General features: G+C 39.0%; 1 protein-coding gene across 4 annotated transcripts in view; it reads right to left on the bottom strand.

Moving 5' to 3' along the window:
* The window catches only part of sipa1l1 (signal-induced proliferation-associated 1 like 1), a 77,152-nt gene that overhangs the window by 27,186 nt on the left and 34,779 nt on the right, over positions 1-15,187 (bottom strand). For all 4 annotated transcript variants that reach the window (XM_032584770.1, XM_032584771.1, XM_032584772.1 and 1 more), the window contains 8 exons: positions 10,538-10,693; positions 8,789-10,341; positions 7,945-8,167; positions 6,869-6,999; positions 5,480-5,668; positions 3,175-3,349; positions 1,785-1,888; positions 1,390-1,547 (listed from right to left, as the gene is read on the bottom strand). In XM_032584770.1, coding sequence (XP_032440661.1) covers positions 1,390-1,547; positions 1,785-1,888; positions 3,175-3,349; positions 5,480-5,668; positions 6,869-6,999; positions 7,945-8,167; positions 8,789-10,210 — 2,402 coding nt within the window. In that variant the 5' untranslated portion in view covers positions 10,211-10,341; positions 10,538-10,693. The remainder of the gene's footprint in view (positions 1-1,389; positions 1,548-1,784; positions 1,889-3,174; positions 3,350-5,479; positions 5,669-6,868; positions 7,000-7,944; positions 8,168-8,788; positions 10,342-10,537; positions 10,694-15,187) is intronic.

A 15,187-nucleotide genomic window follows, 5' to 3' on the forward strand; every position in this document is an offset into this window, starting at 1 on the left:
GAACGCCCTACCAATTCTTTCTTTTATAAATGTCCACACATGTTCATATCAAAAATTCAATGTGCACAAGTAAAGCACTATATACACTACACTCCCAAAAGTATGGGTTTCTAGATGAGTTAAAGCTTAATTTTGTTTTAACCCCTTCCCATGCATTAATATCCATGCTCTATTCAATGTAAAATAAATAAATTATTATTGTAAGCTCTATTTAATGCATCATTTCTTAGTCATGTGCTTTTTCCATGGAGACCATGACTCATATTTGACCTGTGAAACTTGAGGCTCTCATGTATGCATCTTGTAAAGTTTTCTTTCACATTTATGAATCACAGACCAGAGACATAAAAGCATTTGTTCAATATTCACTGTGCAGCAGGGCTCATTGCTTACGTGTGTTTATTTGTGTTGTTGCTCTGTAATGAAGTAGCCACATGGGGGAAGATTAAGGCCTCACACAAGTTGCTCAGACAGCAATTAAAAACAGCAATGATTGGAGTCAAACAGAGTGTGACAACAAAAAAGAACAGCAAACAGGATAAGAAGTAGGCAAAAACCTGAATAAAATTCCTTTCAAAGCTGAACTCAAACAGGAACCTAAAAGCAAGGTTAACTGATGGGTGTGGGTGGTGTGCATTCTGTTCATATTATACATTTCTGACAAAGTAGTAATAATTCTTGAGCTACAGAGACATCTCACAACACTTGCAGCCATTTTCATGATGGATTTCAGGAAATAGAAAACTGCAGGCATCATCAGAGCATCATTCATTCAGCTGTGATGGAGGGTGGTTTATGTGAAATACATTGTTGTGCTTACCATAGATTTGACAAAATTTCTTTTTAGTTGATAAAATAAACCTATAGAATCCCTTTTTGTGTTTATTTAATCAACTCTTTTGGGGGTTTTTTATCCATTCCTCAATCATATTATATACCCACTTTTTATTGCAGGGTTTTACAAGTCCTGGAGGAATCTCATGATTGGCGATGTCTGCAGTTGTTTCAGATGAGTTACACTTGTAGACTATTTTTCAAACAGTGGAAGTGCCGATTTCAAATTCTTTTGGAATCTCTTTAAATCATTTACTAGACTTATACGCTGCCACAATCTTCCTTTTTAAGGCCTCAGACATCTCTTTCAATCTGACCATAAAGTGTACTGTCACTTAGTGACTCAGGAGCACAGCAAACTAAATGTAATTTATGGATAAGTATATACTTTGTTATTGATGTATAATTACCAATTGTCCAATTAGGGTATTTTTGCAATTGACTACGAAGAAAAATTACCCAGAATGCTAGAATTTAGAAACAATTAATGAATAAAAATAAACATTACTGCATCTGTATAAACAGTACAATGTTCATTTTGTTTCTGAATCTCACCTATAGGAGGAGTTTTCAGAGCAGGGGTTATGAGCGCGCACAATCACAAAGACATGCTGGAAGTGAGAGCGAATGTTTTTAGGAGTGAAGGGAAGCGCTCCAGGTTCCTGGAACACAATTGTGACGATGTCGTTCCCTATGTGCCGCTTCCGCAGCAACTGCAAGTTCGATGACAAAGAGAGAAAATAAACAATAAGCTGTTAGAGACCAAGAAAATCAAACTGAACAATCAGAGACATCTTTTAGACAATGGGCACCTAGAAAGCTGTGACTTAATCCACTAGTTTTACAACACAGGATTTTTGCAGAAATCTCTTACAAATGTCCACCTTTATAGCTTTAATATACACAAAGGCTGTTTTCTAAAACTTTCTATTAATTTTCATTTTTCATACCTGTTGCTTATTGTTGGGTGTGTAGGGAAGCATGGTTGACACGTGGAACATGATCTCATAATCCTTGTAAGTTGTATACAAGGAGTGGGTGCCTGTAGAATCGGCTGAAGAAGACACAAGAGTGGGTTAATTTCTCATTTGCAAAACTGATGAAAATCCAATGGAGCAGTGTTTGGCTCTCACACCAAGGAAATACTTCTCATTAATAACAAACTCCACATTCTACTGATTTTCCTTCAGTTTCACAGCATCACATTTACAGGCTGTTTAAAAGCCCATGTTGGCTAAATCAGTTGTTTACTGCAAACACTTAATGGTGTTTACTTTACATTGCTTTATTAGTTTCAGCCGAGTAGTCTTGGGACTTCCAGACCAGTTTAGCGCATTTAGGTTTACTTAAATAAAATTTTCCAGATAAATTTCAAAGTGTTAAGTTGTTTGGCTGTTTTGTTAATTTTCACTTAACTGAAGTTCAAAGTTCTGTGTTGAAGTTTTGCTTATGGAAAAATAAAAATCCCTCTGTTAACAATTATTGTATTATTTAGTGAAGACTGTTTGCATAGCAGTTCCAGTTTCTCTCCTCACGTTCTCTCTCTTTTTTCCTAACAACTTTATTTCAATCATGAAACATACAAGAACTAAATAAAACACAGACAGTAGAAACAAGAACTAAGCGTAATACTTAAGGTCGTAAATAATAATGTAAAAATTAACTGGAGTTGGAGTGTTAGAGTCTTGAATTGAAGTTTGCAATTTGGCGTTAGCTTCCACTAAATAGCATGTTGGCACAGTTCTTTAGAATTAGTTGAACTAATGTTTATAACTTTAGGGTTAGCACAACTAACTTTTTAGTTAGTAGTGCCCATCACTACAAGTGGCTAGACATAGTTTTAATTTTCAAGTTGTAATCGCTTTGTCTGTAGAAATCCTCCACAATTCCCAGATCAACGTATTTCTACTGAGACTGTATTGCATTGCTTAGTGTCCTGCAATTTGCCAAACATCTATATAATATTCTGGCTGCAGTGTTTTTGTTCATATAAGAATAATTTTAAATGCATCTAGTGGAATATGCTTGAACAGCTCATAAAAAAAAATGAAGCAGGGATAAATCTTTTTAAGCAGCTCTTTAACATTTCATTAGCAAAGCAAAGAGAGAATGTTGCTATTCACAACCAATGTACAGAAATAACAACAAAGACCCAGAATAAAAGAAAAACATTAGTTTTCTATATTTTCTAAATGATACATCAGGTCACATAACTTCCACGATAGACAAACAAAACATGCTTTAGATATGATTGAGTTCCTGAATCCACAGTCCATTATTTGCTTGGTGGACAGCTGAACCTAAAGGTTACTTTTTTGTTATATCCACACATACACTTACTTTTTGTGTCCAGCTGAGCTCGATACTTGTTGAAACCTTTGAGCCTAACCCGCTCACCCAACAGATGGAGGAACTCTTCCAACGCAGGACCGGCTGCTTCGTTATTGTACATTTCCTCTTCGCTGCTCTGGCCTGCCATGCAGTACATCACCCCCACCTTCCGCTGGAAACTCAGCTGTACAGAGAATACAAATGAAGAAGCAGAGACCAAAACATTACCTGGAGAAGTCAAGTCAAAGTCCCCTTGTTGACATTTTAGTCAGAACTTGTGTTGGCATTTCAGAAACAACCTTGAGTTGTACTGTTGTGGTGGTGGTGCTATTTTCCCCCAAGAAATTATGCTGACATTTTCAGAGATTTCAACTTCTGATGATTGCACCAGGGAGGGTGAGCATCGTGAGCATCAAAAAGCTTGTTTTGTGTTTTCCTTTTTTTTAAAGGTTCAGATAAATGCGATGCGAGTTTGCCAAAGACAAGCACAGTTTCACAGAGTAAATTCCACAAAGCAGGTCATAAAAATGATACAGCTAAAAGGAGGGAATGATAAATAAGAGCCATCTCCTGTATAAAGGGGGAAAATATCTCCTACACCAGAAATGATTCATGAACTCAAAACAAGATTTGTTTGCGCGACACCTACTACACTGTGTGTGGATGGCTCACAAAGTTCTGCTGGTGAATAGATTGCACCCTTCACACTTATTTTACAGCAGTAGCATAAACCTCACATTTAAAATACAACCTTTTCCAGATTCATTTAATCAGCGAGTGCAAAAGAAATCCACTTTAAGCATCATCTTTAAAAGTAATAGTAAATGCAAAGTTTTAATTGATACTTTTTTATTTTGATCTGTAGCTTATAAACATTTAATTAGTAGTCAATTACTTCCTGTTCTCACGCGTATTAATATGCAAGATGGAGGCCCATTTCTCTTGACTAAAAGCCACTAGACTGTACATTGACCCATATTTATCTTGTCATCAGATAAAAAAAGATTTAAAGGGGGTAAAAACATTTACAAAGTTCATGGTTTGAAAACTGCAACAAAGTTGCAGCTTGGAGTCATGAGGTCTCCAAAACAACCATTACATGCTATCTTAATGTCAACTAGTTTGGGAGGAAATCATTCTTTGTTCTACCACCAGAAACAAAAACACGTGAAGTGTGCTAAATGTCACTGAGGCTGAAACTATGTACTGTTATCAAATCAAAACAGAAATTTATCATTGTGCACAACTTGGAAGAGTATCCAAAAGTTTTTACTCAAGTGAGAGCAGCACTACTTCAACAAATCTTTACTCATGTAAAAAGTAGCCGTCCAAGAAATTACGGGAGAGTAAAGGAGTATTTGGTAAAAAGTCTACTCTAGTACTGAGTAACTAATTAAAATATCAATCATGTAATATTTAAAAATTACATCAAATGGACCAAAATTTAAAGATATGTGGAATTTTTGCATTTTAAAGATCAAAGTAAAAATAACTAATATAGATAATATAATTACAAAATAACAAAATCGGGCTAAAAAAAAAACAAAACTTTTCTCCTCAAATCAATTTCTTTCAATATAAAACTTATGAAACTAACAAAAATTGTGTTTGTGTCTGGTGAATTTCTGGTTAAAACGAGCTTGTTCTTCATTCATTGAAGTTGCGCCCAATGGGTAGAGTATCCAGGAATTTTAATCAAGAGTAGCAATACTTAATAAATTACTCAAGGAAAAGTAAAAAAAAGTACAGCATAGTAGCAATACTCCTAGAAGTGAACTTTTCCCAAAAAGTCTCTCAAGTACATGTAACTAGTTATTACTCAACTCAGGTTTTGAGCCCAGTGCAGAAGGTTCTAGTTTGGCATTAAGTCATAGTGGAAGTAGCTTGTCCTTCAATAGAAATGATCAAGAAATAGTTTAATAGTTTCTTAAAAACCTCCAAGTAGGTGGGTGTCCTTATGTAAATGTGTTATTATTTACACTTGTAGCATTGTTATGTACAGTATTAACTACTCTGTCACGTTGAAAGTGAGTGTGATTTTAAGTCCTGTGCATGTTTTGGTGGGGGCGTGGATATAGGTTTGGACTACTTATATTAATCTCCATCACTGTAAATTGGAAAAGATGTTTCCAAGTACATTTTTTGTCTAAATGATGTTTTTAAAACACTGTCATTAGGACAGGAAGTCTAAAGAATCCTTCCATTTTAGTAAGCTGATAGTGGCAATCAAAGGTACACAATCAAGAGACGTAATCAAGAAAATGAATGCAGCCCAGCTTATCTCAGAATAAATTTGCTCATTGTGTCTTCTTACCCCCTGCTCATCCAGCTTCATCAGCTGATCAGTGACCTTAGGCGTGTTGAGTGCCAGACGAAGGCAGTGCACATTGAGCTCAGGAACAAGATATTCTAGTACTTCTTTGAGGGGAAGACCACGAGCAAGACCGTGCTTCGCTGTCGATGGCACAGCATCTTCAAGGATGGATCCGCGCAAGGTGGTAAGCTAGAGACGATAGAAAGAAAAAAAGAATACAGTTTGGTAATGGGTTTTACTTGAATGGGTTTATAACTCCAGGTAAATGTACTCTGGTGATTTAGAAAAATATAGAGATGGATTAGCTAAAGGAAAAAGGGAAAGAACGTGTAGGTTTTAACAGTGAAGTCTCTAAGGTTTCAGGGTGAGACAGACTAAGGAAGGACTTCCATAAATAAATCAGGAAGACTGTAGAAAAGTCCAAGGCCTGAGTATCCATCATGAGCAAGTAAACAGAGCTGGTAGTCTCTAGCTGTCTCCAGGCACTTAACAGTGCCTGTGATGGTGTAAACACACTCAGTTTTATATAAAGTGAAGAGGAGAAATGCTCTTAGCTCAAGAGCAATGGACAGTAGTAAAGGACAGTGGCCCCCGGTGCACAAAATTGTCTTCAAAATCAGAGCATCCCACTCACTCCCCCATATATTCACATGTACTTTTAAACATGGAAAGTTTTCCAATCTTAAAAAAACAGCCATTATAATGGATAGAGGGATGCAGAGTTGAAAGACAGAAAAATATCACACTTTGTTATGCATCATACTAATGGGACTCCCAAGCCAATTACTCAAGTTATACTTTAATGCAAGAACTATGCTTTACTTTTGATGCTTGAATTCTTTTGGTCTAAATTTAAACTTTTTGGGTGCAAAATGGCACAGCTCAGTCCTTCAGTGATGAAGTTTGACAAAGATTCTGGGTGGGCGTTTAGCTCAGGGGAAGAGCACATGGATCTTTAGCACTAGTGTGCACAAACTAGAGAGATTTAGAAGAAACTCTCACTGAAAATGGCTGATTGAGAACACAAAGACTCAACTGGAAGAAAACATTAGAAAAAAGTCAGATCAAACATGCACAAATTTGAGGTGGTGGCTCAGCAGAGGCGGAGGAATCTTGAGCTGACAACCGTGAGCTGAAGCTTTTACATCGAACCCCTGCTGGGTGAAGATCCTGTGTGTTAACTCCTACACAATCTGAACTCATAATAGCTTCTCTGTAGCATCACTCAGAACAGAGTGTACTAAGTATTGACACATTTAAAAGCATGAACATTCATAGCTATTAATACGGTAAATCTAGGTGAATGGAAAGCTCAAATGGAAACACATACTTCAGCATAATGAGCAATAAACACACACATGAGGAGTTTTTATTTTGATGTCGTTTTACCTCGCTCGTTCTGAAGATGACCCTGTAATTATACTGCTGGCCATGCTCCTTGTGTTCCTCCAGCTTCTCCCTCCTCAGACTCACCGCCACTGGGCCCAAGTTCTCATCCACCCCCAGATAGTTCCAGTGCTCTAAGGTTTAGATTGAGAATAATGCTATTTGTGATAGGTGTGGTAATGAATGGATCACAAGAAAAAAAGGCTGAAATCTAAAGAAATTAAGAGAACAATAAAGATTGTAACAATAGAATTAAAATAGTAGCAAGGTTACAGTTACATGTTAAATATGCTACTTTCAAAACATTGGCCTGTAAAGGGATATTTCCCAAAGAAAATGCAGTGACAAAAAGATTTTCAAAAAGTCCTACTGTGCCGGGAAGTTTATATACACTTATGGACATAAATGTTTTCAACTTTGCATATTTTTAATTTTAAGAATCAATAAAGTTGTGGCTTAATGCTTCATCCATTCTAAAACCTTTTGGCATGTTATGGATCGTTGATCTGTTGGAAAAACCTAATTTCGTCAAGGTTTGTTCAAGTTTTGTCAAATTAGGAGCAGACACTTCCTTCTTAGTAGGAAACCAAGCATGGGTTGTGCTTCACTACTGCAGCACCCCAAGATCAACATTTAAATTTGAATGTACTTAAGGATTGGCAAACAAACAGCAAAGATCACAATAAAAGCTGCTTAACAAGGTGAGCAATTTTATGCCCAAATTTCTGAACTTCTGATAATAAAGTTTCCTGATCCTTTTGTCAGATTAGTTGTCTAATCGTATCATAACTAAACAGATGTAAATGAATCACATTTCTTCCTTATCACCATTTATTTAAAATCACCCAACCCTTACTAAACCCTGATTAAACTGTTTGGACTATTCTGAAAAGCCAGCTAAGTGTCATTTTAAATTATTTCCATCACTTTTGACCAGAAATACAGTTAAATATTGTACAAGAATAAGCCATGACATTGTTTATGGCTGCAAGAAGTAGTAAAAAAGCCTTAAAATGCATCATTAAATGACAAAAATTAATAAGACGTTTAATCCAATGATAGGCGTCCAATTCTCTTACCTCTAAGATAGAAATACTTTCTGTAGTAATAGGCACCAAGGTCAACATGTTCCACAATATATCTCTTGGACCTGTCAGCATGTTGACTTGGGCCATCTTTAGCAGCCTCCAACACAGCCACTCCAGCATTAGTGAAATGGGTTGTGAGAGTGGCTTCCAGCGGTCCTTCCTCTGTATTGCCAGAAGAACTGCTGGAGCTCCCGCCGCTACCAATGCTGCCCTGCTGGAAGACCGATTACAAAGAAAAGTGAAGCAAGTGATCCTAAAGCTGCAGTACGTCATTTTTATAAAATGTATGTGCTTTACATATTTGTTAAAACTGTCACTATGTTGTGACAGTGTAACATGAGACAGATAATCTGTGAAAAGCTCATGCTCCTCTCCCTTCTCCCAGTGCTACTACAGTATTACTGTCAGAAGAAATGCAGAGCTCCCAGTCAAAAACTGGGAGCCAGGAGGAAGGTCTTAGTGCTGCCAGTCATGCTTGTGTACGCGCTGAACAATGTGAGAATTGTGGAGAAGCAACTCACGGTCCCAGGAAATATCAATGTTATTCATATTTTAATCGCTATGCTAACCAGCCTGAGTAGGCTGAGCAGGCTCCAATATCAGGAAGAAGCTGTAGCATAGCAGCGAGCAAGGAATTGATTGACAGCACTAAAACTCTCCTCCTGGCTCTGACTGGGTGGGTGCCAGTTAGCACTGGGAAAAGACAGAGGAGCTCAATTTTTGATTTTTTTTTACAGTCTGTCTCAATGTGCCATTCTGTTATGACATGGTGACCCTTTCAACAAATATGTAAATGTGAATCTTATTTGTACACGTTTTCTTGAACTCAACATACCTGTTTAGCAGGAGAAATGTTCCTCTCCCGCTCTCCACCAATCTCATTCCTGAAACAAGGGCAACTGAGAACCAAATCATTGCTCTTATCATCCCCAGGGTCCAATGCGGGGCTAGTACCGTGTCCTCCTCCAGTCCCCTCCTTGCTCAGTTCCTCCTGTGAGCCACAAGGGGAGCCATAGGTTCCACTCTGATTGGAGGAAAGAGAGGAAGTGGCAGAGGCTGAAGCGGCAGCAGCGGCTGAGGCACCGGTTGTGGTGTTCTTGCGTTTGGAACCACATTGACGGTTTTGGATCGCCTCATTGAGGTCAAACAGTAGAGACTGGATGTCAAAATGGGCAAAGCCTTTTTGGCACACCCACGGCTTAGGAGGTGGCCCACTTTCATCCCCTTTCCCGCTATCTTCAGCATCTGAGCCGGCCCTCGATGTGTCGCCCTCCACCTTCACGCTGCGTAGCTTCCGGAAGATAGACTCTCCACCCGTCTCTGACTTTGACCTTCTCTTCAAGTGTTTCTCGCGCTCTTTCAGTCGGCTGGCGGGACTGCCACGAGCTGGACCATCGGGCAGATCCAGGGCGGCCTGTTTTATAGGGGCCACAGTAAGGAGTTCTGACAGTCTTTCTGGAGCTGGGCTTCTCTGATCAGGGGCCTCGGAGGACTGGTATCCCTTCAGCATGTCAAAGAAACTCTCTCCCGACACGCCATGTTTGTCTATTGAAGAAGTGCTACCGTATTCACGGTGCATGGGCGTCCATCCAGAGAAGGACCAGCCCTCATTGCCCTCCCCATCCAGCTCACTGATGGTTATATCACTGTTACTGCGCTGGCGGATCCGTCTCATCCCTTTCCGAGGAGAACCCAGGTAACCATCAGGTGACAGGAAGCGATTGTCCTTTCCTTTGCTATGCATCTTGTTCTTTAGTGTATTCTGGATGTTGCGCAGCATCGATGAGTCTTGGGGGCTTATCAGGTGTCCTAACTTCGCTGACAGATTGCTGTGGGCTGTGACAGCTGACACATTCCCCCCTCCTCTTTCTCCACTACCACTCCCGCTCAATCCTCCACTTCCTCCTCCGCCACTTCCTCCTCCGCCCAGGATCCGTTCTCTGTCTCCACTTCCTGATCCTGAGGAGCTGGTGGTGTTCGTAGAGCTAGGCGAGTCCGTTTCCACCGTGATATGCCAAACACCGCCTCCACCGCCATCTTTCCTTGGGGGCCAGTCGGCCACACGAGCTCTAACCCCCATTTTGGGGACACCAGGGTTGGTGCCAGTGGTTGATGCGGAGGAGATATGTGCACTCTCGCTTCGAGGTGGCGGTGCTCCTCCATTGGGCAGTCGGAGGCGGCGGGTATAGAACTCATCGGTTGCCGGCACAGAGCCCCCAACCGACCGTTCTGTCTGAGAGCGCTTCAGACTAGTCATGACGAAGAATGGGGAAGAATGTGGGGAGAGGAGGTGGGAGGGAAAGGTAAAGATGGGTTGTGAATGGGGGTTAGATTTGGGTCAACATAATGCCCACTGAGTGAAGAGCAGAGGGAGAGTCACATCTGGTTCTGAAGAAAGAGAAAAACAGATAAAAACATAAACAAGTCAATGTATAAACTTTTTAATTTTTATAAAAACAACAAAAACAGCAGGATATCAAACGCTCTGAACTGCCAGAGGTAACATGTTTGTTCACAAGGCACAAATTTCAAAAAGTGAAAAATTTGGGGGGGGGTTTACTCCAAGAAGATCAGGTTATTTTACCTTAAAAAACCTCCAGTATGAAGAAACTAATGTGTGGACAGTATTTTACAGCTGCAGTCTTTAAAAAGCCATCTGCTCTGGATTTATGTGGGAGAAGTCAGGCCGCCTCAACGGAAACACTGGAACGTAACGACTCAGAACAGTGGTGCAGACAGCCTGTGCACAAAGAAAACAGAGAAAACTTAAGCTAATATCACTATTTACTGCAAAATTACATTTATAACTCAAACTCAAACATCTTTAAATCTGAAAAAAGAGCATAATGGAATGTGGCTGATTATTTAAAAAAGTGGTTTAATAGCAAAAGTTCAGTATTTTCAGCAGATTCATGGAAAAAAATCCTCAACAATATGTTTAAAAGATGCATGTAGGTTTTATTAATTTCACCAAATTTCAACAATCAATGACATCACTCGTTCCCCGCTTTACACAATGTCAAAATCGAACCATAAATCAATTAGAAAGTCACTGCTAATGAACATTTGGAAAGCCTTAGGAGCGGAATGAAATACGGAAAATGTTCGTGGACACAGCAAAACGGTGTGCAGCTCATTAAGCCAGTCAAAACAATGTGACATGTTTTTCTTCCCGCAGACATTGATGCAGCTTCAGGGTGCCAGACTGTCCGCTTTTCCAACTGGTTTGTCCATAATATTACAACGCCTCTCTATTCCGGAACAATCTTTTGAGTCACCATGGAGATAAGCGGTCTTGCAAAGACCATGTTTTTCAGTGTTGCGTGTGTGAATGTGAAAGAGAAAAGGCGATGAGAGATACTGACTTCTTTCCTTACTAGAAAACTCATCAAGTTCACATTTGATAGCATTCGTTTGTGGTATCACTAATGTGTTATTATTCCTCTAGAAAAACTGGTCCATGCTTTCAGTTGCGTACAAAATATACCATTAATCTTCACAATGTTTCCCAAATACAAATATAAAGTATTTCACACATGATCAGCTTTCTGGTGTTCTTCCTAACGTAACTGAACCATTAAAATCAGCTTGCTTTAGATTCTATGGGATATTTTCCCATGACAACTTGCCTGGAACCTGCTAAGTGTGTTTCCCCCTCCCGCATCTCCATCTTGCCCAGTAACTGCTGGGTTACACTCCAGAGCCCTCCACCCACCAACAACTCTGAACAGGATTAAGGCTATGGATGGAATGCTGTTTGGTAGGACTGGTAAAACTACAGTTACATCAACATAAAATGAGGAGATAACCGTTTCCAGTTATCTGACAAACTGTGAAGTTAAATAAACAGCAGATCTGGCCAAACATTCTGAGCGCAAGTTGATGTTAGAAAAGCAAAGAAACCACACTTATTCAGTGTGTTGTGCCCTGACCAATGGTTGGACAACGTTGAAGTAAAAAATTAAACCTTTTAATTCAATTTAAAATGTTAATTTAATCTTTTAATTAAACTCTTTGGCAGGGTTTTCTCCAGAAAACTTGCTAACCCTAGTGGGAGGGGTGCTAGGGCAGACATCCAATGACCCACCATGATTTTTAGATTTAAATTTTTTTTTAAAGTTGACAGGAAATCTGAAAATATCACTAGGTAATTATGTGTTATTGGAGGACATTAACAATACCTAAGCACTAACTATGAAGTCTTAAAAAAGGCAAACATTAAAAAGCCTAAATAAACAAACCAGCAATGCTTAGCCCAGTGGGGGTGTAAGGAAAGCCTGGTGGCCCACCAGGCTTATAATACACTGGGGGAAACCCTGCTTTGGTGTAGAAGTTTGTACAGTAGGAAGTCTCAAAGTTACCCTATCTGCATCAGTGAGATTTAAAAACCAACTCTGAGGAAGGATGAAGAAATTACGCATTTATAAGTGAACTTTATTTTCAACGGCATGTCCATACATGTTTCAGATAATCATAGAGCAAGACTTTTCACAAACAGCAGTAAATGAGTGCAACTAAGCTGCTTAAAGTGGTAAAGGTGTGATTATATAGTGAAGGGCAAGAGTGTCCAAAGTCTGTCTCCTAATCCTTGCGAATACCAGGAGGTTCACTGTTTAGTGATTTTTATTCCAGCAATTCCCATGGTGCAAATGACATGGTTTTAATTCCTATGGCATTGTAACATGCTATTTAAGAAAAGTCTGAACTTAAATATATAATTTGCGGTGCATCTGAACAGATGTAATGTCCAGTCAGTGCATTGGTGTTCAAGTCCAGTCCTCAAGAACTGTTATCAACTTTTAGTAGCTATAGAGAACTGGAGTTGGGAACCCATGGTCTAGAACCATGAAAGGGAGAGACTGAACTAAAAATGACAATCACCAACATTTAGAAACATTAAATCAAAATCTAAATTACTATAGCCTTGTGCTGAAGACCTTGGGTACCACGCCTGGATTCCACTTTAGACAACTCTTTTGTTTTTTTTTTTTACACTAACGGTGAGCAATTCAATCAATAAAGAGCTGTCATATCGCTCTGCAGCTTTGAAACCCACTGTTCATTATTTTACAGTGCCTCCTTTACTCCTTTGCAACCTGTAAGCCAGTCTAGCTTTAAACTGTGAAGTGTAACTATGAGAAATTCAAATGCAAAACATTTGCGTGTGCACAGAAGGTGGCATGCTGGAATTAGTCATCTCTATTTGTAGAGCCGCTTATATTCAGACATTTTTCTTATCCTAAAAAGGTTTCATGCTTTTTCTAGATAATTATGCTTTTCTACTCTGGTAGGTTTTTTTACTCTATGTAAAAGTAAACGACTATCTTTGGTGGTAAGAAAATTATTTCCATTGAAACTTGAAGGGCGTTATGAAAAGCACAACTGCATGAATAGATAACCTTGGTCCAAGCTGGGCAAAAATATATTTTCAACAAATGTGGTAGAGCTGCACTTTCAATAAGAATAACATGAAAAAATGCATGCTGCAATAAACAATAATATAGTTCTTAAACAACTGCTATTGTGCATCTGAGTTCAAGATTATTTATATTGTGATGTGAAGATAAATGAAAACTTGTCATTAAAGACAAAACTGGGATGCAGAGGCTCCATCAAGTATGCAGTAATGAGTCCTAGTTTCTCTTGTAGTCTCAAAATTCTTACTACGAGTGGCTAGCTAACCACAGTAATCCAAAAACTCATGCAAAGAACCTACGTGAGGCTAATACCACTCAGTTTGATACTGATTATTACTCTTTTACAAAGTGAGGTAAATTTATTTCCTCCTAAAATCATGCGACAGAGATAACATTCTCACAGATGAAATGTTTTGGATTAACAATGGAACACCTCATGCTCAGTGTTGCATCCTGCTGTTTATTTTGATCCATCCATTTCACTGGAGCACATTCTGGACATGTCACCTGCCCATCACAGGGCAATGGAGATACAAACAGGACAAGCAACCGCACACACATTTTAAATATCTGCCTAAGGGCAATTTAGAGGTTCCAATTTAGCCAACAGACAATGTTTCAGGGGTGTGGGAGGAAACCACAGCACCCAGCAAGAACATGCAACTCCACAGAGATAGGAAATAATGATCACAACTGTCCCACCACGCATTCAAGTGATATTTTTGATATCACTTGTCACAAAACTGAAGTAGGTCAATGTGCTGCATAGAGGTGTGCTTAAAGTAAATATATTGCACTGAATCCATAGCTGCAATTTTCAACACAACTTTCAATTTTGGTCTTTTGATACTGATAACTGGTGGTGTTAAAGTAAACAACCAAAAAAAAACTTTATCATGGCACAAGTCTAATATTAACTGGAGTAAGAAAAAAAAAGTGATTTTACCACTTTTCCCACACAACACCCAATAAAAGCACAGAATTAGAAATCAAGAAGCAGCTCAGTGCTAAAATCTAATAAGAGCCAATGATATGTCTGAACTAAAACTTGAATAGTGTGCTCCAAATAACACCTGCAGAGCAGCCTCTCTGTTTTTCCCCACTGATGATTGACTAGTACTTCTAATAAGAGCTGGAGAGAAAGAGGAAACAAGGCAAAAATAAGAGTTAAAGAACAAAGTGGGTGGATAGTAGAGTATACTATACTATATGTAAGGCAAGCAGACCTAGGAATTGAAACAAACGAGCCAGGCATTGCTTCCCTTCCTGCAGCCACTGAGGGCCAATTACACTGACAGACACTCTGTAACCTTTATCAATGCCTAAATAAGGTCGATGTATGAGGTAAATATGCAGCATCGATGCTCAATGCAGCTAACTGCTTTCGTGGATGTCTGTTACTGTAAAATGTCAACACAATAACGTCCATGCTCCTCTCAGATAATGGGGCATAAGACAGTAAGAAAAATGGCTGCAGCACATTAGAAGTGTTGCCATGACACCCAAGAGAGCATTTGCAGATGATAAAAACAGGTCCACTATTATTATACATTAAATAAAAAGGTAAAGAGGGGAATCTATGGAATCAAACTGTATAACCTTTACCATATGACATGATGCTGGAGCCTCCATAAGCATTTTGTTGTCATTTTAAATGGAAAAAGCACCATTAAATATGCCCAATATCCAAAGTTGATCAAACAATAAATAGCTCAAACAAACTGTGGTACATTAGATATAGGAAGAGTAGAAGGAACAACTAGGTGCAATATATGACCACCCAAGTAAAATTCACACAAATTCAGCTTGTCCACCTG

Source organism: Xiphophorus hellerii, chromosome 15, assembly GCF_003331165.1.
Source record: "Xiphophorus hellerii strain 12219 chromosome 15, Xiphophorus_hellerii-4.1, whole genome shotgun sequence".
Taxonomy (NCBI): domain Eukaryota; kingdom Metazoa; phylum Chordata; class Actinopteri; order Cyprinodontiformes; family Poeciliidae; genus Xiphophorus; species Xiphophorus hellerii.